This window comes from Bos grunniens, chromosome 12 (genome assembly GCF_055505025.1).
Source record: "Bos grunniens cultivar Pamir isolate PY7600 chromosome 12, Bosgru_T2T1.0, whole genome shotgun sequence".
Lineage (NCBI taxonomy): Eukaryota > Metazoa > Chordata > Mammalia > Artiodactyla > Bovidae > Bos > Bos grunniens.
The window spans coordinates 70,134,867-70,160,859 of NC_141176.1; the positions used below are offsets into that span (position 1 = coordinate 70,134,867).

Sequence of the window (25,993 nt, forward strand, 5' to 3'; positions counted from 1 at the left end):
ATGGAGTCAGAACTGGCTTCTTCTCTGCAACAAGATGTGTAGTTTGAATTTACATCTCTCTTCTTTTCTCTTAATTTTTTAACAGGTGGATAAATCCTTTGTTTAAAATTGGTCACAAACGGAGATTAGAAAAAGATGACATGTACTCGGTGCTTCCGGAAGATCGCTGCCAGCACCTTGGAGAAAAGCTGCAAGGGTGAGCACAGGCAGCAGGGAGAAGGGGAGGGAGAATGAGAATTTCCACATGGGGCTAAAGGTGTGTGTGTGGTGGTGGAGGAGGGGGCGGGGCTTTGCCTTCCTCTGGGTTTTTCTAAGCCTCCTACCCTGACCTGGTATACTCACCCGTCTCAGGCTAACCCTGGTCTTAGCCCACTTTGGAGGTTCAGGGAGTCTATATTCCATGTGCATCTGTGCAAGTGGAGGGAGCCCACAGTCGAGGCCTTGGAGGCTGAGCTCTGTCCTGGGAGTGGGGTCCCTGGAGTGTTACTGAGTCCAAGCCCACTCTGCTCACCGCATGACAGACCAATGAATCTCAATGCCAAGATATTGAGGCAAGGAATAGACTTTATTTGGAAAGCTGGCTGACCCAGAAGATGGCAGACTGGTGACTCAGAGTAACCATCTTGTGGAGGTCTGGATGCCAGGTTATTTTGTAGAGTCAGAGAGAAGGAAGCAATGAGGAACTAAAGTCAAAATGCAGAATAGAGAGGGAGAGGCAATGGGGAAGTAAAGTGAAAGGATTTTCTGTCCTATAACACATCTCCAAGGGAATGGCCAGCCTTTAGAAGGGGAGTGTTAATCTCTTCTATTCACAGGTGGGGAGGTCAGATTTTCTAAGAGCTGAACAAAGGCACTTTAGTTTACAGTCAGGCCGAGTGGCAGGGTCCTCTGAGGCAGGCCATTACCTATGACTGTAATAACAAAAGCAACAAAAAGCAAGTCAGAGAAAGAGTTTCCAACAGGTAGTCAGAATTAGCTTCTTTTCTGCAGCAGGAGGAAGGTGTCTGCCCTCTTAAGCTGTTCATGGTGCTGTGAATCCAGCAAAGTTTTGGAGGAACTCATTTCCTGAGACTAGGACTTTTCCCTTCAAGGCTTGTTGAAGGGAAACAGGCCTGGTGCTTCAAGGTCTGCACCATTCATCTTTGCTCACAGAAGCCCTGTGGGCAGTTAGCCAGCATCTGTAGGGTAGCCACAGAGCACCCTGTAGTGCAGGCTCGTCTCCCACTCTGCCCCGCCCCCTTTCCCCTTTGGTGGACACACTGTTCACTGTGCTCTGTTTCTCATCACAGGTACTGGGATCAGGAAGTGAAGAGAGCTGAGAAAGATGCACGGGAGCCTTCTTTAACGAAAGCAATCATAAAGTGTTACTGGAAATCCTATGTGCCTTTTGCAATTTTTAAGCTTTTTGAGGTAAAACTTTTATATACATTGCATTGCTTGTACACATGCAGATCAGTACTGAGATGGATGCAACTGGTAGGGAAAGAGGACAGTGGTTTAAAACCAGAGGATAAAATGTCTAGGAAACATGATGTAGCTCAATGGTTGTATTTATCTTTAGAATACAAAGATACTTACAGGACTGGACCTCTGGGGGATTACTCTTTTCCTTTTAACTGATTAAAATGTAGTATCCTGGAAAGAAGGATTGAAAAGAAAAGATGTTTTATTCCAAGTTAGGATATTGTTCAGTTCAGTTCAGTCTCTCAGTCGTGTCCGACTTTTTGCAACCCCATGAACCGCAGCATGCCAGGCCTCCCTGTCCATCACCAACCCCTGGAGTTTACCCAAACTCATGTCCATTGAGTTGGTGATGCCACCCAACCATCTCATCCTTTGTCATCCCCTTCTCCTCCTGCCTTCAATCTTTCCCAGCATCAGGGTCTTTTCAAATGAGTCCACTCTTTGCATCAGGTGGCCAAAATATTGGAGTTTCAGCTTCAACATCAGTCCTTCCAGTGAACACCCAGGACTGATCTCCTTAAGGATGGACTGGTTGGATCTCCTTGCAGTCCAAGGGACTCTCAAGAGTCTTCTCCAACACCACAGTTCAAAAGCATCAATTCTTTGGTGCTCAGCTTTCTTTATAGTCCAACTCTCACATCCATACATGACTACTGGAAAAACCATAGCCTTGGCTAGACAGACCTTTGTTGGCAAAATAATGTCTCTGCTTTTTAATGTGCTGTCTATGTTGGTCATAACTTTCCTTCCAAGGAGTAATCTTTCTTCTAATTTCATGGCTGCAGTCACCATCTGCAGTGATTTTGGAGTCCCCCAAAATAAAGTCTGACATTGTTTCCACTGTTTCCCCATTTATTTACCACGAAGTGATGGGACCAGATGCCATGATCTTAGTTTTCTGAATGTTGAGCTTTAAGCCAACCTTTTCACTCTCCTCTTTGACTTTCATCAAGAGATTCTTTTGTTCTTCACTTTCTGCCATAAGGGTGGTGTCATCTGCATATCTGAGGTTACTGATACTTTTCCCAGCAAATTTGATTCCAGCATGTGCTCCTTCCAGCCCAGCGTTTCTCAAGATGTACCCTTCATATAAGTTAAATAAGCAGGGTGACAATATACAGCCTCGATGTATACCTTTCCTATTTGGAACCAGTCTGTTCTGTGTCCAGTTCCAACTGTTGCTTCCTGACCTGCATACAGGTTTCTCAAGAGGCAGGTCAGGTGGTCTGGTATTCCCGTCTCTCTCTTTTTTTAATTTTATTTATTTTATTTTTTAACTTTACAATATTGTATTGGGTTTGCCATATATCAAAATGAATCCACCACAGGTATACATGTGTTCCCCATCCTGAACCCTCCTCTCTCCTCCATCCCCATACCATCCCTCTGGGTTGTCCCAGTGCACCAGCCCCAAGCATCCAGTATCATGCATTGAACCTGGACTGGCGACTCATTTAATATATGATATTATACATGTTTCAATGCCATTGTCCCAAATCATCCCACCCTCTCCCTCTCCCACAGAGTCCAAAAGACTGTTCTATGCATCAGTGTCTCTTTTGCTGTCTCGTATACGGGGTTATTGTTACCATCTTTCTAAATTCAGAGTTTTCCACAGTTTATTGTGATCCACACAGCCAAAGGCTTTGGCATAGTCAATAAAGCAGAAATAGATGTTTTTCTGGAACTCTCTTGCTTTTTCCATGATCCAGTGGATGTTGGCAATTTGATCTCTGGTTCCTCTGCCTTTTCTAAAACCAGCTTGAACATTTGGAAGTTCACAGTTCATGTACTGCTGACGCCTGGCTTGGAGAATTTTGAGCATTACTTTACTAGCGTGTGAGATGAGTGCAATTTTGTGGTAGTTTGAGCATTCATTGACATTGCCTTTCTTTGGGGTTGGAATGAAAACTGATGTTTTCCAGTCCTATGGCCACTGCTGAGTTTTCCAAATTTGCTGGCATATTGAATGCAGCACTTTCACAGCATCATCTTTCAGGATTTGAAATAGCTCAACTGGAATTCCATCACTTCCACTAGTTTTGTTCATAGTGATGCTTCCTAAGGCCCACTTGACTTCACATTCCAGGATGTCTGGCTCTAGTTGAGTGATCACACCATCATGATTATCTGGGTTGTGAAGATCTTTTTTGAATAGTTCTTCTGTGTATTCTTGCCACCTATTCTTAATGTCTTCTGCTTCTGTTAGGTCCATACCATTTCTGTCCTTTATTGAGCCCATGTTTGCATGAAATGTTCCCTTGGTATCTCTAATTTTCTTGAAGAGATCTCTAGTCTTTCCCATTCTATTGTTTTCCTCTATTTCTTTGCATTGATCCCTGAGGAAAGCTTTCTTATCTCTCCTTGCTATTCTTTGGAACTCTGCATTCAAATGGGTATATCTTTCCTTTTCTCCTTTGCTTTTTGCTTCTCTTCTTTTCACAGCTATTTGTAAGGCCTCCTCAGACAGCCATTCTGCTTTTTTGAATTTATTTTTCTTGGGGATGGTGATATTGTTGGTGATTAGTAAATGATATAATGATCTTTGACCAAAAAATATCCTAGAACCTCAAGGAATATGTGCCTCGTGGTTTTGAGAAAGTAAATTTGGACCAGAGCCCCAGTAATGTTACTAGGTCCAAGGTCACACTGCTCGCTGCCAATGAATCCGTGGGATGCAGAGCTGGCTGACCAAGAAGGTGGCAGAATAATGTCTCAAAGTAACCATCCTGTGGGGGTTCTGGATGCCAGGTTCTTTTATGGATGAGAGATGAGGTGAGGTGAGGTGAGGAAACAAAGTTAAAAGGCCATTTAATCTTACAAGTATCTCCTAGAATGGCAAGCCTCAGGCAGGGGGATGTGTTCATTTCTTCCTTCCTGCCATCTACAGGTGGACAGGGTTCTGAACAAAGGCAATTTCGTTTAACAGCCAGGAAGAGGGGCAGGATTCTCTGAGGCAGGCCATTATGTGTGACTGTAACAACAAAAGTGGCCTAAGACACAGATCTATCATGGAAGAATCAAAATTAACTCTTCCCAGTTACAATAGCACAGGTACTCAGCAAATAATTGTTTTTAACTTTTTTTGGAATATAATTGCTTTACAATGTTGAATTAGTTTCTGTTGTACAGCAGAGTGAATCACCTATATGAACACATACATTTCCTCTTTTTTTCATTTCCTTCCCATTTAGATCACCACAGAGCACTGAGTAGAGTTCCCTGCAGTATACAGTAGGTTCTCATTAGCTATCTATTTTATACATAGTAGTGAAGGTATGTCAATCACACTTTCCCAGTTCATTCCATCTCCCCTTCCTCCTTAGTAACCATAAATTTCTTCTCTATTTCTGCTTTGTAATTAAGATAATTTATATTGTTTTTTCAGATTCTACATATATGCATTAATATACAATATTTATTTTCTCTTTCTGACTTATTTCACTCTGTATGCCACTCTCTAGGTCCATCCACATCTCTACAAATGATCCAATTTTGTTCCTTTTTATGGCTGAGAAATGTTACTCTGTATAGATGTACTACATCTTCTTTATCCATTTCTCTGTTGATTGATATTTAGGTTACTTCCATGTCCTGGCCATTTTAAATAGTGCTCCAGTGAATATTGAGATTCATGTGTCTTTTAAAAAATTAAGTAATTTATTTTAATTAGAGGATAATTACTTTACAATATTGTGGTGATTTTTTACTGTACATTGAATTATAGTTTTCTTTGGGTATAAGGCCAGTAGTGAGATAGTTGGGTCATGTGGATCAGATCACATCTGATAAATGTTTTCCTAAAGTGGTAATTGTCAACCCCTCCTCTTCAAGGGGAACAGAATCTGGATCCCTGCATCTCAGCTGAAGTTGGCCAGAGCTCCCAAGAGCACATGCATTCTCCTGGCTGCCCCCTTCCCAGTGGGCTGGGTATCCCAAGCCAAAGGCCCTGATTGGGAGGAGCTCCAGTTTCACTGTGAATTGTGGAGAATTCATGAGCCACCCATGCTGGTTCCTGTCCCTGGCTGTGGGGGTGGATTGCTGGTTGAAGGTGGAGTCTGGGAGCCTGGCAGTGGCAGAGGGTGAAGGAAGGGATGTACAGGGAAACCAAAGGCAGAAGCCGTGAGGTCAGTGACCTCCATGACCCTGAAGGGCTTGGGTCAAGATTCCCCAGTGAGACAGTTCCACCTGGGGACACAGTGCCATCAGCTCCCTGTTCTGGCTGAGCCTGCTGGAGTTCTGCTGCAGACCCCCCTGGGTGGCTCATGCTCTCTGTGGTCCCTTAGTGCTGCCTTAGGGACATGGGCGGCCTGTGAGTGTCTGAGAGCAGGAGGGATGGAAGATGCAGTTGCTGAGAAGGAGGTGTTTTACATGGAGAAGGAGGTGGGTTGTCATCAGTCCACTGTGTTGGGGTGAAGAGGGTGGGTCAGGTGGTTTACAGGTGGGCAGTGTGGTTGCTTGTTTAAGAGGCTCTTTTGGATTTCCCTGGTGGTCTGGTGGTTAAGATGCCATGCTTCCAATGCAGGTTCCATCCCTGGTTGGGGAGCTAAGATCCCACATGCTGCATGGCATGGTTGAAAAAGGAAAGAAAAAGACTCTGTTTTACTGAAGGGCACTGCGAGCTGTAGGCAGCTGGGTAGGTGAAGTCTGCCCCATACAACTGGAGAAACCAGAAAATCTGTCAGCTCACAGGTGACTGGATAGTTCTGGGAGATAGAGCTCTCCTTGATGACACAGGTGGGTTGGTCATTGTGCCAGAGGATAGGACAGGTATGTGGGGCAGAGTGCTACCTCTGAGAGGGCACGGACCACCTAGATAACTGCAGTGTCTTGGGAAGGGCGGTGGGGAGTGTTGATTCCAAAATCGTTTATCTCCAGAAATACTTCCAGGAAGGCCAGGCCTGAGGTTGCATAATGTGCAACTGGTGGAGCCCTGGCTCCTCTTTCAGGAGGTTGGTTGTTGGGTGGTCATGGCAGAGAATTGGGAAGTCAAGGACCTTGCAGATGTGGGGGCTCATCCTTTGTAGTAGTACTAGAACTACTAGTAGCAGTAAAGGGGCTCATACTCAGTAGTTGTGATGGTGGCCACAGCAGTACTATTAGTAGTATAGTAATAATAGTATTAAGTATCCTTGAAAAATACTATAATCTGGAACTGCTATAGTGCTTTATATGTGGTAAAAGTTTTATTCCTTTGGTTATTCAACTAACTCTTAGGTATTATATTATCCCCATTTAAGGAGAGAGGACATTTAGTACCAAGTAGTAATATCATGGGAGAAGGCAATGGCAACCCACTCCAGTACTCTTGCCTGGAAAATCCCATGGATGGAGGAGCCTGGTGGGCTGTAGTCCATGGGATCGCTAGGAGTCGGACACGACTGAGAGACTTCACTTTCACTTTTCACTTTCATGCATTGGAGAAGCAAATGGCAACCCACTCCAGTGTTCTTGCCTGGAGAATCCCAGGGACAGGGGAGCCTGGTGGGTTGCCGTCTATGGGGTCGCACAGAGTCAAACACGACTGAAGCGACTTAGCAGCAGCAGCAGTTATATCATGTGCATGTGGTCACACAAAGCATGAAGGACAGACTGAGATTCCCTCTCAGGTGCTCTGACTTCTGAGCCTGACCATCTCAATGACTGAGAGCTCATCCAGGGTGAGGACGGCTCATCTTAAGAGCTTTGTTTTCATGGTCTGAGACTCATGCATCCTGACCTTGGCCTAAGTATAAGAAATAGGATACTAGGAACTCCCTGGAACAGAAAGTCAGATTGGGGATCAAAATGAGGGTGGAACCAAGGTGGTTGAACCCCAGGTTCCTGAAGTGACTAGGTGTTGACACTATTAGCAGCAGTGTCATGCTTTGTTCAGGTGGGCCAGGAGCCCTTCAGGAAGCCACTTGCCCTCATTACCATCCCCAAGTGGAAGAAGTTGTAACTGACCTGGTGAGCTAAGTTCTAAATAACCATCCACACTCTTAAGACATCATTACAGATTGGCTCCTTGAGTAGGAAGGTAATGGTTCTTGGACATGACAACATTGGGACTTCGAGGAATTGATCTCTGCCCAGATCATCAATGTTGTTACTTAGAGTACCTGGAAGCTTGCAAAGAGCTGGTATCTCTGTGAATCTGGAGGCACATTTGCTCAGTGAAAAATGAGAACCCCAGGTCAGTTAGTGGGATATGGAGCAGTTCTCCTTCCCTGTTATCTGAATACACTTTCCTGCACAGTGTATGCCCCAGGCCTGAGATCTTAGGTGATGGCTGGGTAGGACTAGCTGGACTGATTGGGATAATAATGGAAGAACTCTTCATTCTGATGAGGTGAAGTTCAAGAAGTTTTGGGACAGTAAAGCATAATGAGAAGTAAATGTTGAGTATTTCCCCAGGCAGCTAAAAGAAGCCTGAAATCCAACACAAATAGTTCTGTTTTCCTAGATTTATCTGTTGACCCTCTGCTGTTTGGAAAAGTTAGAAAGAAGTTATTATTATTATTTTTTTTAAATTTTATTTTACTTTTAAACTTTACATAATTGTATTAGTTTTGCCAAATATCAAAATGAATCCACCACAGGTATACATGTGTTCCCCATCCTGAACCCTCCTCCCTCTTCCCTCCCCATACCATCCCTCTGGGTCGTCCCAGTGCACTAGCCCCAAGCATCCATTATCGTGCATCGAACCTGGACTGGCATCTCGTTTCATACATGATATTTTACATGTTTCAATGCCATTCTCCCAAATCTTCCCACCCTCTCCCTCTCCCACAGAGTCCACAAGACTGTTCTATACATCAGTGTCTCTTTTGCTGTCTTGTACACAGGGTTATTGTTAGCATCTTTCTAAATTCCATATATATGCATTAGTATACTGTATTGGAATACATTTGAATCAGTTCTAATGAGGTGGATGAAACTGGAGCCTATTATACAGAGTGAAGTAAGCCAGAAAGAAGTTATTTCTTATAAAAAAGCTAGAAAGAGTCTGCCACATTTCAGAAATGATTTGCAGGTGGTGTTTGGGTTTTCAGTGCTTATATCTTCTGAGTTAGATAGAATGTAAGCTAAATAATTGGTTTCATGAAATAACTTCCCATTTTGTGATCTGTCTATGCTGCTTTCCTGTCTTTGTATTTTATTTTTTTTTAGAAAAGCATAGTATATACTTTGTTTTATTTATTTATTTTTATTTTTTGGCCATGCTACGTGGCCTATGGGATCATAGTTCCCTGATCAGGGATCATACCCTTGCCTCCTGCATTGGAATTGTGGAGTCTTAACCACTGGACTACCAGAGAAGTCCCTGGTCTTTGTATTTTAGATAATGGAAGATCTAAACTGAACCCAGGATGCTTTAAAATATAAACAGATTTTCTTTGTGACCTCCAGCTCTCTTAATTCCTCTGGTACACAGAATGCCTTGCAGATTATCCATGATTCCCAAGCAGTGTGCTATTACCAACCATAACTACTGGCAGCACCAGCAAGAAGAGGCAGATGATGCCAGTTCAGGGTGAAGCTTTTAGGGTTAGGATTCAAACTATGAAAACCTCTGTCCTGTGAATATTAGAATCCCTTTAATGCTTAGAGAAACAAGTAAGTACCAGACTAATGTTGAATTTGGTGCACTTGTAGGTCACTCCTAATTAGGACAGAATAGCCAGAGAGCTCCCAGCATGCCTGGCCCCTGTGTGCACCTCCACAGGGATAGCAGGTTGAAAGGACAGGTCTCTGTCTGCCCAGGGCCCTCAGGGTGGAGAGGAGGAGCTGAAGCCTCTGCCTGGGCCAGAGACACAGAGACCACCTCCCAGGTTATCAGCGCTTCTTTCTGAAAGGTGAGGTCTCTACCTGCTGCTGTGTAAGTGGGATGATCTCAGAGAGCCAGAGTGGGTTCACTCAGTCCCTTTTTCTAAGAGGGGATGAGTGGCCGGGAGTTATGTCCTATTCTCATGACCCTTAGAAATGGCCTAGCATTGCCTGGTTACCCAGTCACTTGGTCTCTGTCTGAGGTCACTTTTGCTGATGGTCTCTGGTCCAGGTGGAGGCTGTAGGAAACATATATTTGTGTAAACCTTCACTTTGGAGCTCAGCTGATGGGCAAGAAGTAAACAGAAACCTCTTAGTCCCACAGTAAGGTTTCTTCCTTGACTGAGAGCTGGGTCCCCAAGAGCCATACTGGGTCTTTACATTTATTTCCCAACCTTTTGTTCTAAATGTTCCTCACCTCCACTCAACCGAGAAGACTAGGGAGTGGGGCTGGTGGTGGAAAAGGTATAGTGGGGTAAGAGCAACCATTGAGGACAACACAGTAAGGGACAGGAGGAAGGAGCATTGAGTCACATGGACAGGGACCTGTTGTGTGTACCCTGCTGGTTCTTGAGTGTATATATTATCCATTTGGTATTAGTAATATCAACAGTGATGACCTTGAGTCATAATGTAGCCACACATTCCAGGAAACAAACTCACTCAGGATAATGCAGATAGTGGAGTGCAGTTTATTACACCGGCAGACCCAAGGCAGAGTCTCCTCTTAGCCAAGGACCCCGACCAGTTTTTGTGAAAACCTTTTATACCCTAAGTGTATGTACTCAAACCCACCTCCCCAAATTCCTTGAAACTAGTCTGGACAAGGTGAAAGAGAGATACGATCAAAGTTATCCCATGATTCATGTGTCATAAGCCTAGATATTTAAACAGTGGACATTTATCAATAGGCCTGTGGTCATACCCTGATAAGCATAATGGGATTTACGACTTTGTTCTATTACAGAGATAATTAGCACATTCTTTTAGGTGACTGGAGAGTCTAAGTACAACTCCTGAGGCTCCTTCACTGGGGTGGGGGTGGGGGGGTGGGGTGGGGGGGTGGGGGCGGTCTGCTTTTCCATTGGTATGTTGTTTCCATAGATACTGGGCATATAGCTCAAAGTCCACAGTCCAGCCCAAGATGGAGTCCTGCTTTCAAGATGGAGCCTGTTCTGTTTCCTCCTTCAATAAATGAAGGTTATCTTTTCAATCCACTTTTGTCTTGTTCTTAAAAGCATGTACATAGCATTAAAAATTTAAAAAAATGAAGTATAATTGGCTTACAACATTGTATTAGTTTCAGGTGTGCCACATAGGTTTTCAAGAATATTTCAAAAATACAAAAACAGTATAGGATTACAAGGCAGCAGAATATGTCACCCCAGAAGATGCATCTTTGGATTGTTTTGAGCTGATTTTTTTTTTTTTTTTTTTGAGACTAGACACAGGAGAAGCTCTGAAGACAAAGTATAAGCTAACCTTCTGTGAGGGACATTTACACTAATACAGGAAATCTCCATTTGTAAGGGTGTCTCCCTCTTTGTACCAGAAAGATGGCTCTAAATCACATAAGAATCCTATCAATGGAGAAGTTTTCCAGAAGCCTTAAATCTGCACGACACACCCAGTCCCACCCTGTTGCTTTTCCTGTTAATCTCTCATAAGTAATACCTCACTTTTCTGTTTTTCTTGAGCTCAAGATGTTATTTAAGGTAGTGAATTAAAAAAAAAAAAAAGGTAGTGAATTGAGCCAGGAGTTACTCAGTTTTCCTGAGTATCTCCCAGGTATATAGGAGGTCTGCATATTAATAAAGTTCTGTTTCTTTTTCTCTGTTATTCTGTCTTTTATTACAGGGAGTGTTAGCTAAGAACTCAGAGGGTAGAGGGAAAATAAGTCTCTATGTCATCCTAAGTCACCTTCAATAGTTCCCAACTGATGAGCAGTCTTGAATCATCTGAACCTCTACTCTCACTTCCCCAAATTATTTTGAAGCAGTACCTAGATATCACATCATTTTTATTCTGTAAATATTTTAGTCTGTATCTTTAAAAGATGTAGAATTGTCCCTTTATATAATTCTATTTCCATTATTATGCCTAAATATTAACTTTAATATCATCAATATCGAGCCATTGCACACGGTTGTCCTATTTCCCCCTGCCTTGTAGTCTGAAGCAGAATCAAAAAAGGTGCGTTTGGTTGACAGAGGTTGCATGGATTACTTTCTATTCCCCTCCACCTCTTGTCTCTTTCCTCTCAGCTATTTATTTTACTTATTATTATTATTATTTAAATGGAAGAAACCAAGTTGTTTGTCCTGGAGAGATTCCCACAGTCTGGATTTGGCTGATTGCTTCTCTCCCTGTGTCATTTAACATGTTCCTCTGACAGCCTACAGTCCATGGGGGTCACATGAACATGAGTTGAACATGATTGAGCGACTAACACTTTCACTTTCTGGCACCTTAAGTTAGTGGTTAGAAGCTGATCTGACTCATTCAGGATTTCCCTGCCCCTCCTCTATTATAGGAGGTAGGCTGGTAGGGTTGTGCACCTCCCTTATACAGTAGATAAAGTCTTCTCTTTGTGTGTGTGTGAGATGTTAGGAACTATTTATGATCATTACTCAAGTTTCATTAACTCATTAGGAATTACAAAATGTTGACGTTCTAATTCTAATTTTTACCTTTTTCATTTATTAGCTAAAATAAAGAGCCACTTTGTCATTGTTAACTCTTTGGTTACTCTGAGCTATAGTATGTATAGGAATGGCAGGGAAAATTCTTATTTTTTTTAATTTAAAACATTTTTTCCCCTTTATTATTTTTGCCAAGCCAAGTGACACGTGGAATCTTTGTTCCCTACCAGGGATCAGACCCATGTTCTCTGCATTGAAAGTGTGGAGTCTTAACCACTGGACCACCAGTGAAGTCTCTTTTTTACTTTTTTTTCTCAATATATGTGCTTTGTTGTACTGTAGTTGACTTACAATCTTTCAGATGCACAGCAAAGTGATTCAATTATATATAGTAGTGTTAGTCACTCAGTCCTGTCCAACTTGTTGTGACCCCATGGGCTGTAACCTGCCAGGCTCCTCTGTCCATGGCATTCTCTAGGCAAGAATACTGGAGTGGGTTACCATTCCCTTCTCCAGAGGATCTTCCCAATGCAGGGATTGAACCCAGGTCTCCCACATCGCAGGCAGATTCTTTACCATCTGGGCCACAAGGGAATACTTCAATTATACATATATGCATATGTTATTTTTGAAATTATTTTCTATTATAGGTTATATAAGATATTGATTATAGCTCCCTATGCTATACAGTAAACCTTTGTTGCTTTTCAAGTATTTATTTATTTTTAATTAGAAATCTAGCATTCTATCCATACTAAGTCAAACAAGTAGAATCAAAATGTCATAAAATTTTTAGCTAGGCGAAAGTTCATGTTTTCTAAAATATATATATTATACATATTATTTATGTATATAAAAGCTTTCCTACTGCACTTGATAAAGGCTTGAGGAAGAACATCGAAAACAAAAGAAGAGATGGAGAAATTGGAAAATACAAACTACATAAAATTGGAGCACTGAATATGAAAAAGAAAAAGTGAAACAAATTAGATAAAAGTAAAAGATCATCATATAGTCCAGTTATTTTTAAACATGGCTGCTCGTTAGAGATATATCTAAAGCTCTGGAGAAAAAAAAGCAATACCTATACATTTGTATTTTTTGAAAAATTCAAAGATAATTCTGATATGCATCTGGATTTTAAAAAAGTGGTAACAAGTTTTTCTATTAAATTGCAGTTTTCATGATATAGAGTATTATTTTTCTGTTGACCAATCACGACAAAATGACATTGAGTACTAGCTACATAATCACAATAGCAAAACATGTTTATCAGTTTTCACAATCAGTAGCCAGATAAAAAAGAAAATATAATTACAATCGCAAACCATAATTAACCTAACAATATAAAATGAAAGAAAGACGTGAAAGTGTTAGTTGCTCAGTCATGTCTGACTCTTTGTGACCCTATGGACTGTAGCCCACCAGACTCCTCTGTCTGTGGGATTCTCCAAGCAAGAATACTGGAGTGGGTTTTCATTCCCTTCTCCAGGGGATCTTCCCCATCCAGGGATCAAACTTGGGTCTCCCACAGGCAGATTCTTTACTGTCTGAACCACCAGAGAAGTCTATTCAGTTCAGTTCAGTTCAGTTGCTCAGTCATGTCCGACTCTTTGCGACCCCATGAATCGCAGAATGCCAGGCCTCCCTGTCCATCACCAACTCCCAGAGTTCACTCAAACTCATGTCCATTGAGTTGGTGATGCCATCCAGCTATCTCATCCTCTGTCGTCCCCTTCTCCTCCTGCCCCCAATCTCTCCCAGCATCAGGGTCTTTTCCAATGAGTCAACTCTTTGCATGAGGTGGCCAAAGTATTAGCAATATAAAATAATTACATATAATTTGAGGGGTCAGGGAGTGATGTGGTAATTGAAAGTGCACATATGCATATATTTTCATCCACTCAGCTAGTCTGTGTCTTTTGGTTGGTGCATTTGATCCTATTATTGTTTTCTTAATTTTTTGTTTATTTTCTGTAGGTCTTTTCCTTCTCTTGTGTTTCCTGGCTAGAGAAGTTCCTTTAGTATTTGTTGTAAAGGTGGTTTGGTGGTGCTGAATTCTCTTAACTTTTGCTTATCTGAAAAGCTTTTGATTTCTCCATCAAATCTGAAGGAGAGTCTTGCTGGGTAGAGTATTCTTGGTTGTAGGTTCTTCCCTTTGAGCACTTTAAATATATTGTGCCATTTCCTTCTGGCTTGTAGAGTTTCTGTTGAGAATCAGGGATTGCCTAATGGGAGTTTCCTTGTATTTGTTGTTTTTTTCTTGGTGCTTTTAATATTTAGTATTTTATCTTTGTCTTTAATTTTTGTCAGTTTGATTACTATGTTTCTTGGTGTGCTCTTCCTTGCTGCTACTGCTAAGTCACTTCAGTCGTTTCTGACTCTTTGTGACCCCATAGACGGCAGCCCACCAGGTTCCCCCGTCCCTGGGATTCTCCAGGCAAGAACACTGGAATGGGGTTGCCATTGCCTTCTCCAATGCATAAAAGTGAAAGTGAAGTCACTCAGTTGTGTCCGACTCTTAGCGACCCCATGGACTGCAGCCTACCAGGCTCCTCTGTCCATGGGATTTTCCAGGCAAGAGTACTGGAGTGGGGTGCCATTGCCTTCTCTGTGCTCCTCCTTGGGTTTATACTAATTGGACTCTCTATGCTTCCTCAACTTGGTTGACTATTTCCTTTCCCATGTTAAGGACGTTTTCAGCTATTATCTCTTCAAGTATTTTCTCATGTGCTTACTTTCTCTTTTCTCCTTCTGCATCCCCTATAATGCAAATGTTCACATGCTTAATGCTGTCCCAGAGGTCTCTTTGTCTTCATTTCTTTTCATTCTTTCTGTCCTCCAGGTCATTTATTCATTCTTTTGTCTCAGTTATTCTGCTATTAATTCCTTCTAGTGTATTATTCATCTCTGTTTGTTTAGTTCTTCTAAGTCTTTGATAAGCATTTATTGCTTCTTCTCCATTATTTTCCCAAGATCCTGGATCATCTTCACTATCATTATTCTGAATTCTTTTTTTCTGGAAGGTTGCCTAGCTCCACTTCATTTAGTTGTTTTTCTGGGGTTTTATCTTGTCCCTTCACCTGGGACATAATTTTCTCCTTTTTCATCTTGATTGATATTTTGTAATATGGCTCTTGTTTTAGCTGCTGTAGGACTATAGTTCTTCTGCCTCTTCTGTCTTTTGTTTGATGGAGGAGGCAGAGAGGCTTGTGTAAGCCTCCTGATGGGAAGGACTGGTGGTGGGAAAAACTGGGTCCTGCTCTGGTGGGCAGGGCCTTGCTCAGTAAAGTTTCAATCCAATTATCTGATGAAGATGGGGTTGCACTCCCTCCCTGGTAGTTGTTTGGCCTGAGGTGACCCAGCTCTGAGGTCTGTGGGGTCTATGGTAGGGTTAATGGTGACCTCCTAGAGGGATTACATCAAGGGGGACCTTCCTGGACTGCTGCTTCCAGTGCCCCTGACCCTGTGGTGAACCCCTGCCAACCCATGCCTTTACAGGAGACCTTCCAATGCTAGCAGGTAGTCCTGGTTCAGTATCTTGTGGGGTCCCTTTTCCTTTCCTTTGGGTCTTGGTGTGCATGAGATTTTGTTTGTGCCGTCTATGACTGAAGTCTCTGTTTCCCCCAGTCTTATGGAAGTCTGAAATTCCACTGGCCTTCAAGGTCAGATTCCCTGGAGAGTCCCAGTTCCTTTGTCAGATCTCCAGGCTTGGAAGCCTGGTATGGGATTCAGAACCTTTACAACAGTGGGAGAACTTCTTTGGTTTTATTGTTCTTTAGCTTGTGGGTCACCCACCCAATGGGTATGGAATTTGATTTCATCATGATTGTGCCCCTCCCACTGTCTTGCTGTGTCTTCTTTGTCTTTGGATGTAGGGTATCTTTTTTTTGGTATGTTCCAGCATCCTCCTCTCAATAGTTGTTCAGCAGTTAGTTGCAGTTTTGGTGCTCTTGCAGGGGGAGATGAGTGCATGTCCTTCTACTCTGCCATCTTGAACTGCTTGTTTTTACTTTTTAAAAACTAGTTTTCAAAATAGTGAGTTGCTTCTCCTCTGGGGCTAATGAATTTTGTTGTTGTTGTTATTTATTTTGTTTGTTTTGTGAAGCCCCAGAGTATTTAAGCATTTCTGATGTGCTTCAGTTGTTATGATGATTACAGTTGTTATGCTTCTGCCAACCTTTGGCCATCTTTGGCCAGTGGGAATCTATTCAGGTTGGGTCCTAAGTCTTTTGTACATATTCTAGTAGGCTTAGCTAGCCTTTTCTGCTTTCTGGTGTGACAAGATATTTCTAGTTCATCTTGTACAGCTTTTCCTCCAGCCCTGGTATCAGCATTTCTTCAAGCAACTCTGGCTCCTTTTGGTAGGAAATGGTATCTAAAGTTTATAGTCTGAGCACTAGAGTTGCTCCTTGCTGCTTAGTTGGTTATTGCTTCTCAGCTTTTTGATTGGACAAAGAGAGAATACATTTAACAGTTTTTTTATTTGGTTTATATTTTATTTTTGGTTGTACTGGGTCTTTGTTGCTGTGTGGGCTTTTCTCTGGTTGCTGCGAATGGGGGATACTCTCTAATTGTGGTGGGTGGCTTCTCATTGTGGTGGCTTCTCTTTTTGCAGAATACAGGCTCTAGGGCACTCAGGCTTCAGTAGTTGTGGCACATGGGCTTAGTTACACTCTGGCATATGGAATCTTCCGGGTCAGAAACAGAACCAGAGTCCCCTGCATTTGGCAGTTGAATTCCTAACCACTAGACCACCAGGAAAGCTGTAGAATACATTTTTTTTTAAGGTAAACAAGTCATGAGTCTACATGAGTATTTCCAATTCAAATCAGATTCAGGACATTAGTGTTTTTTCTTCATCTCATTTCTCTTAAATCTATAATATATCTCTTTTTTCCTGTCATCTATTCTCTGTTGTCCCATATCTAATCCCAGTTTTCAATGATAACAATATAATTATATTCAAGTGTTTTACCTTATGATATGAACACTATCACCCATAATGTGACTTCTCAGAACAGTTTTAGAATTTTTTGCAGTTCATATTCTCTTTAAGTAGATATATCACAAGAGGGTACATTTTCAAGTTATTTTGTTTTCAGTTCAGTTCAGTCGCTCAGTCGTGTCCGACTCTTTGCAACCCCATGAATTGCAGCACTCCAGGCCTCCCTGTCCATCACCAACTCCCGGAGTCTACTCAAACTCACGTCCATCGAGTTGGTGATGACATCCTCTGTCATCCCCTTTTCCTCCTGTCCCCAATCCCTTCAAGCATCAGAGTTTTTTCCAATGAATCACCTCATCACTCTTCACATGAGGTGGCCAAAGTACTGGAGTTTCAGCTTTAGCATCAGTCCTTCCAATGAACACCCAGGACTGATTTCCTTCAGAATGGACTGGTTGGATCTCTTTGCAGTCCAAGAGACTCTCAAGAGTCTTCTCCAACACCGCAGTTCAAAAGCATCAATTCTTTGGCACTCAGCTTTCTTCACAGTCCAACTCTCACATCCATACATGACCATTGGAAAAACCATAGCCTTGACTAGACAGACCTTTGTGGGCAAAGTAATGTCTCTGCTTTTTAGTATGCTATCTAGGTTGGTCATAACTTTCCTTCCAAGGAATAAGCGTCTTTTAATTTCATGGCTGCAATCACCATCTGCAGTAGTTTTGGAGCCCCCCAAAATAAAGTCTGACACTGTTTCCATTGTTTCCCCATCTATTTCCCATGAAGTGATGGGACCAGATGCCATGATCTTCGTTTTCTGAATGTTGAGCTTTAAGCCAACTTTTTCACCCCCTCTTTCACTTTCATCAAGAATAGTTCTTTTTAATATGGCTCTGCCAACCAATTGGATGAGTATATATTTAATTACTTTTGTTTCATTTTACCCTGAGATTTTAGGAATTGCTTTTAGAAAAGTTAGTTGTTTTATAATTCTGTATAATGTTTTCATGCTTCCAAAGTTAAATCAACAGAAGAAAATACTTTTTTTTTTAAAGGTTGATATCCTTGTTCCATTCTAATTCCTTCTCCTTTTAGAGGCAACTTAACAAGCCCATTTGGATTTATCTTTTAATTTTGTGAATGTAGTGCTTTCTGAACACTTGATTTTTCCTAATGTGCAGAAAGGTCTTAATTTCATCATTGGAATCTCAGGACTTGGGGTCATAAGGACTTTTCTGTAAGTATGATATGTCACATTGAATTCTGATTAAAACCCTTTGTCATAGACATCCCTGGTGCTCCAGTGGTTAGGAATCTGCCTGCCAATGCAGGGGACACTGGTTCTATCCCTGGTCTGGAAAGATTCCACATGCTACAAGGCAACTAAGCCTCACTGCACCACAACTACTGAGCCTGTGCTCTAGAGCTTGGGAGCCATAACTAAGGAAACCCACGTGCATAGAGCCCATGCTAGGCAACAAGAGAAGCCAGCACAATGAGAAGCCTGGGCACTGTAACTACAGAGTAGCCCCTGATTGCTGCAACTAGAGAAAGCTCATTTGCAGTAATGAAGACCAAGCACAGCCAATCAATCAATCAACCAATCAACCCACCTATCAATCCAGTCAGCCTTTGTGGTACTTATAAGTAGGTCTGTAGCTTTTCCAGGCTCAAATGCCATGATATTGTGGGAGAGGAGGATACCAGATACTTACATCAAATTAGTTCCTGTACCCAGAATTGTCCATGGAGAGGGAACTTCAGGATCCATCCCTAACCAGTTGAACTTAAACCAGATTCTGGAGGCGGGCCTCTGTCCTTTATGCTCTTAACTGCATTGCTCCCGTAGGTGATGCTAAGGTGCAGTCAGGATGAAGACCACTGTGTAAAAGAGGAGTGAAGGTATATCTAGGATCCTGATGGTTATGATTTCCCCAGATTCATTGCTTTTCATCCTTAGTTCTGGATCTTTCTAAACTCTACTCTTGTCACCTGCCCATTTCTAAAGATTAACTGCCTATTCATTTTCCCACAAACTCACTCTTTTCTGCCTATGTTTGACTCAAGCAGTCTTTCTTTGCCTGATTTCTTATTTCTATATCCTGTGTTTTCTTTTTTTTCCCTCATAAATCAAAGATCATAGAATTGGGTAAGAAATGTTTCATGGGGAAACATGGAGGAGGCATTGTACCCACTGAAGAAGTTCTAGCATCAAATGTGTAAGAAGTTCCCCTGAACCAAGACATGGGGTCAAACATGATGCTTTTAGGAGGCTGAATATGAAGGACTCCATCAAGAAACGTCTGCCTCAGAGACTCTGAGACTCTCAGAGAACTTTGAATGATGAGCATTATGGAACTAAGTTGGGCTGTTTAAAAAAATCTTGTATGGTTTTACAGTTGTGAAGAATACTTGTGAAGGAATAAAACTATTTTCAGCTGGTTTGTGGAAAAAATTTTCATTGGGTCATAGATTGGTGTCAAAAGTGAAGGATTTATGGGGTAATTTTTGTCCTTGTTCCTACTTATCCAGAAAATTTAAATTTGGTTAGTTTCAGGTTTGATAGTGAATATTTTCTCAGCTGCTGTATTTCTTACTAGTTGAGGTTCAGGATCAAGAATAGAGGAGTTGAAGCTATGGGCCATGAAATGGCATTACTCCTTAATGAGACTGTTTTTTCAACTGGGTTATTAAATGATATCTTTTAGTATAAAAATCCTGACACTTAAGCAGTAATGATGTACCTTTATTTGCACTATTTTTTTGCTGAATTTGTTGTATCTGTTGGTATGCTCTTTGGTGGGTGATATTGCTCTTACTTTCTTTTATAATTACATCAATGTTGCTGCTGCTACTGCTGCTAAGTCGCTTCAGTTGTGTCCGATTCTGTGTGACCCCATAGACGGCAGCCCCCTGGAACCCCCCTCCCTGGGATTCTCCAGGCAAGAACACTAGAGTGGGTTGCCATTTCCTTCTCCAATGCATGAAAGTGAAAAGTGAAAGTGAAGTCGCTCAGTCGTGTCTGACTCTTAGCGACCCCATGGACTGCAGCCCACCAGGCTCCTCCATCCATGGGATTTTCCGGGCAAGAGTACTGGAGTGGGGTGCCATTGCCTTCTAACACCAAAGTTAGGCTCAATCAAAGCACTGAGTAACAGGCAACAGTGATTCCTAGAGACAATCATAAGTTTCAGGACAGTTTGGGAAGGCAGGTATTAGTGCTGGGCTTCTGGTGGAGAACCCCAGGTTTACAGGCTGCAGCACTGGGCTGTCCTTGGCCATACTTGGGCTGGAACTGTGTATGTGTCCAGTTTGACATTCTTGCTTCTCTGTGCAAGCCTCCCGTTCCACCTCAGTAAACTATAAAAAGTCTGTTTTACCATCTATTGTATGAGGGGCTCTTTTAAGCTCTTCATGCCCCTTGGAATGAATGATGAAGCATGCTGGAAAGGTAATAGTGAGCCTCTATGCTTTTGAGAACTGAGCATCTTGATCTGATTTGATCATCTTACTCATATTCAACTAAGCATTATTCGCTTACTTCTCTATTGTTGCTGTTTAGTTGCTAAGTCGTGTCTGATTCTTGCAACCTCATGGATTGTAGCCTGCCAGGCTCTACTGTCCATGGAATTCTCTAGGCAAGAATAGTGGAGTGGTTGCCATTTCCTTCTCCAGGGGATCTTCCTGACCCAGGGATCGAACCTGCAGCTCCTGCTGCATCCCCTGCATTGTAGGCAGATTCTTTAACGCTGAGCCTTTGGGGAAGCCCTACTTCTCTATAGTAGATGAAAACTTCTGTGACTTCTTGGAAGACAAAGCAGTTGATGCAGGGTGTGAACATGTGCATGCAACAAAACAGGAGTGTTGGGGTTCAATGTTACACTCATCTGAGGGATGAGGATAGCTTTCTGTAAATATCCTGATTGGGTACTAGTTGGCTGAGCAGAAAATGCTTGTTAGTTTTGTCTTATGTTTGGTGTTTCGGATTCTACTTTCCCTTTCTCTTGTGCATGGGCTCCTCAACTTCAGAGAGACAGAACAGACCTATCAAAGCAGCCTGCCAGTTGTTTGCCTTGTCTGTGTTAGTAAGGAGATTGCTTAAAAGGAAAATTTTATCTCAAAATGGAATTCCAGAAAGATTTCCAAGCTTTTGGCATTCTGTCTTTTGACAAGTCTGTGGAGGAAATGCTGTTGAGGGCCTAAGTGTTTACTTTTTGTGACTTGAATTCGTGTTGAGAGTTTGGTTTTCCTTGCTGGGGAAAAAGGGTACTTTCTCAAGGGGCGACTACAGGGAGGAAGTAGTAGGATGTTTGGTGGAGTGGCTATTTGGCAGGGTGGGCAAGTGTTGCTATTTCTTTGGGGAAAGGCCATTGTTTTCTGTAAGTCTTACTCAGGAATTAAGCCCTAATGCCTCCCAACTGATTGGTTTAGTATTTTAAATTTTTGTCCTGGGGAAGAAATCATTTCTTCCAAACCAACACCTGCAGTGTGTGGCTGATGGAGAACCATGGATGTTTTATTTTTAGCTTGTCTTCTGCTGTGTTTAACTTTTAACTCCAAGGAACATCCCAGCTTCTAAGGTCTAGAGATATATTGATCCAGTGTCACCTGGAGCTGAGAGTCTGGGAACCTCCCAAGCCTGGTTTATTTGTGATACTCCAACAAAAGCTAAAGTCTGATATCTCGATCTGCTGACATGTGGAATTCTGGCTGGGAAAGATCAGATCTGTTTTTGTACCAATGTGTCAGTTCATAAAGGCTCTTAAAGCAAAAGATGATAGCAGGAGTGTGTCATGCCTACATGTGCCATCTTGACTTTCTGTCGGGCTGGGATGTTGAGACTACAGAGGACAGGGTCAGGCTACCAGCAGGGCTTGTTCATATGGAAGCAAATCTCTTCTTCTTCTGTCACTTTTTCCTCATTCATCTTAGGCAAAGACTTACTTGGTGTTTTACTAAATGTGTTCTAAAACACTGGATGTAATATTTATTGAGCATCCACAGTGTACCAAACACAGTGTACCAAGGATTTATTACCTTGGAAAATTTTGGCTTAAGTTTAAAGCTATTGTCTGCTTGTCTTATAGAAGAGAGTGAATCCGTATATTTTTCTTTTAGATTAGCCATGAGTGTAGCATTTTGTGAAAATGCCATTTTAATATGCTAATAATAAAGGTGAAGCTGGTTTGTGTATAGAAATGCAAGAGATTTATGGGTATTGATTTTGTTTCTTGAAAGCTTACTGAATTCATTGGTGAGCTTTAGTAGTTTTCTAGTAGCAGCTTTAGCAATTTCTATGTATAGTATCATGTCATTTGCAAACAGTGAAAATTTTACTTCTTTTCCAACTTGGATTCATTTATTTCTTTTTCTTCTCTGATTGCTGTGGCTAGGACTTTAAAAACTATGTTGAATAAGAGTGGTAAGAATGGACATCCTTTTTTTGTTCCTGATCTTAGAGGAAATACTTTCAACTTTTCACCATTGAATATGTTAGCTATGAGTTTGTGGCATATGACCTTTATTTTGTTTAGGTAAGTTCCCTCTATGCCCACTTTCTGCAGAGTTTTTATCATAAATGGGTGTTGAATTTTGTTTAAAGCTTTTTCTGCATCTATTGAGATGATCATATGGCTTTTATTCTTCAATTTGTTAATATATCACGTTGATTGATTTGCATATACTGAAGAGTCCTTGCCTCCCTGAGATAAATCCCACTTGATCATGGTGTGTGATCTTTTTAATGTGTTGTTGGATTTGATTTGCTAGTATTTTGTTGAGGATTTTTGTTTCTATGTTCATCAGTGAGGTTGGCTTGTAATTTTCTTTTTTTGTGGTATCTTTGTGAAGCCATCAAGTCGTGGACTTTTGTTTTTTGGGAGGTTTTTACTCACAGTTTCAATTTCAGTACTTATGATTAGTCTGTTCATATTTTCTATTTCTTCCTGGTTCAAACTTCAATCTTGGAAGGTTTTACTTTTCTAAACACTTGTCCATTTCTTCAAGGTTGTCCACTTTATTGGCATATATTTGGTTGTAGTAGTCTCTCATATTTATTTGTATTTCTTTAGTGTCCACTGTGACATCTCCTTTTTCATTTCTAACTTTGTTGATTTTGCTGAGGTCCAGCCCTGGCTGATCCAGGGAATTTGAAGTGGGGATGGCGTCAGCGAGGATCAGGATACAATAGCTTCAATTAGATATTAATTAGAGATGTAAAGAGTAATAGAATGAGGATAGCTCAGTAGGAAAATTCAGTGGAGAAAAGAGGCTGAGTAGCTTGGTTTATGCGGGAGACCAATAAAACTTCCAGACAAGAAGTTTGCACCACTTACATAGGCCGCAGGCGTCCTTCCGTTCTCTCGAAGGAGAGGAGACACTGAGGCCTCCCTGGTCAGATCTTAGAGGCCCAGGCAAAATTAGTAAGCTTGGTGGGTTCCACGCTCCAGATGGAGACTCAGCAAGAGTTTGAGAGAGCGACATGGGGAGACCAGTATTTCGAGAAACTGATCCCAATTCTTTATTTTCCATGGTCTACTTTTATACACTGAGATATTATGCAAAAGTCACGCGGGGTCAGCAGTCCTGACTTTTATCAAAGTCAGGTGCTTCATACAAATGTATACCGAGGTCTTAGGGGTGTTACATCATCTTCTGGCCAGGGGGCCTGCTGACAATTTATGACCCTCTCCTTGTGACAGCGGTCAGTCAACCAGGACACTTATATCTCCAGGGGTGATTATTCTTAAAAAAGACTCCACCTTCCGAAGGTACCAGATAAAGTTACATTCCTATAGGGTGAGGGTGTAGTGGGTTTTAATTAAGGAACAAATTTACTTAGCCTAAGGTCTAACGTGATTAATATCAAAGGTTAATACTTATTTCTTCTATATATTCATTAATGTGTGTAAGGGCAGGGGATGTGGAGATTTAGCAACAAACATTGGCTCAACAAATGAAAAATCCTTCACCAATACAATTTCTAATCAGCCCACTATACTTATACTAATGGTTTTCTAACGTTTCTAAAGAACCTGTTTTTAGAAGGTTTAAAGCATCTTGTGCCTCTCATGGTTGGGAGGCTGTGAGCAATCACATGTGGCCTGACAAGGCTGTCAGGCAGGCTAGAGAACCTTCAGAGGAGTTTGTAGGTTAAAACACTCTTGTCACGCCCAGGAGTTTTTATTAACTGGAGCTCTAGGTTAACTCCTTCTCCGAAAGAGGTGGTGGGGGACAGCCCCCCCGTAAAGTCAGAGGTGTAGGTGAACGCACAAAGTAGTAAAGTAGGCAGGCTCTGGTTATGGGGGTAGATGCTCAAGGATTTCCAGGGGGACTCCTGAGGCTCGATTCCGCCTTTGCGTATGTCGAGCCTCCTTCCTCATGACCTTTGCCATGGGCGGAGTGCCTCACACTGGCCCCCAACATGATTTGAGCCCTCTTCCTTTTTTTCTTGATAAGTCTGGTTAAAGGCTTATCAATTTTGCTTATATTTTTGATGAACCAGCTTTTAGTTTCATTGATCTTTTCTATTGTTTTCTTTATCTCTATTTAATTCATTTCTTCACTGATATTTATCATTTTTTCCCCATCTCCTAACTTTGAATTTTTTTTTGTACTTCTTTCTCTAGTTGCTTGAGGTGTAAGATTAGGTTGTTTATTTGAGATTTTTCTTGTTTCCTGAGATAAGATTGTATTAGTATAAACTTCCCTCTTAGAACTGCTTTTGCTGCATCCCATAGGTTTAGGATCATTTTGTTTTCATTTGTCTCTAGGTATTTTTTGGTTTCCTTTTTGATTTCATCAGTGATGCATTGGTTGCTTAGTAAGATATTATTTAGCTTTCATATCTGGTTTTTTTTTTTAAACAGTTTTTCCCTTGTAGTTGATTTGTAATCCATAATGTTGTGGTTGGATAAGATGCTTGATATGATTTAAGTGTTCTTAAATTTACTGAGGGTTGCTTTGTGGCCCAGCATGTTAGCTATCCTGGAGAATGTTTCATGTGCACTTGAGGAGAATGTGTATTCTGCTGCATTCATATAGGATGTCATATAAATATCAATTATATCCATATGGTCTAATATGTCATTTAAGGCCTCTGTTTCCTACACTGTTGGCAACCTCCTACACTGTTGGTAAGAATGGAGGTTCCTCAAACTGAAAAGAAACCTCCTACACTGTTGGTAAGAATGGAGGTTCCTCAAAAAAACTAAAAAATAGAACTACCACATTTAAGGCCTCTGTTTCCTTATTGATTGTTCTGTCTGTATGATCTGTCCATTGATGTAAGTGGAGTGCTAAAGTCCCCCACTATTCTTGTGCTAATGTTGATTTCTCCTTTAATGAAATGACAACCCACAGAATGGAAGAAAATATTTGCAAATGAAGTGATTGACAAGGGATTAAATTGGCAGAAGGTCTAAATAGACATTTCTCAAAAAAATTGGCAGAAGGTCTAAATAGACATTTCTCAAAAGAAAACATACAGATGGCCAAAAAGCACATGAAAAGATGCTTAACATTGTTAATTATTAGAGAAATGCAAATCAAACTACTATGAGTTGTCACCTGACACCAGTCAGAATAACCATCATCAAAAATTCTGCAAATAATAAATGCTGGAGAAGATGTGGAGAGAAAGGAAACCTCCTACACTGTTGGTGAGAATGGAGGTTCCTCAAAAAAACTAAAAAATAGAACTACCACATGATCCAGCAATCCCTCTACGGGGCATGTATCTGGAGGAAACCTTAATTTAGGAGAATGGCATTGAAACATGTATAATATCATATATGAAATGAGTCGCCAGTCCAAGTCTGATGCATGATACTAGATGCTTGGGGCTGGTGCACTGGGATGACCCAGAGGGATGGTACGGGGAGGGAGGAGGGAGGAGGGTTCAGGATGGGGAACACGTGTATACCTGTGGCGGATTCATGTTGATATATGGCAAAACCAATACAATATTGTAAAGTTAAAAAATAAAATAAAAAAAAAAAAAGAAAAGACACATGCACCTCAGTGTTCATTGCTTCACTATTTACAACAATCTAGAAGCAATATAAAAGTCTATTCACAGAGAAATGGATAAAGAAGATGTGGTATGTATATACAATGAAATATT

General features: G+C 41.4%; 1 protein-coding gene across 1 annotated transcript in view; it reads left to right on the forward strand.

The window, feature by feature from the left end:
* LOC147361861 (ATP-binding cassette sub-family C member 4-like) overlaps nt 1–25,993 on the forward strand; it is a 147,275-nt gene continuing 121,282 nt past the window's right edge. Inside the window, exons 1-3 of the mRNA XM_086328418.1 lie at nt 1–5; nt 86–196; nt 1,290–1,410. Coding sequence (XP_086184544.1) covers nt 1–5; nt 86–196; nt 1,290–1,410 — 237 coding nt within the window. The remainder of the gene's footprint in view (nt 6–85; nt 197–1,289; nt 1,411–25,993) is intronic.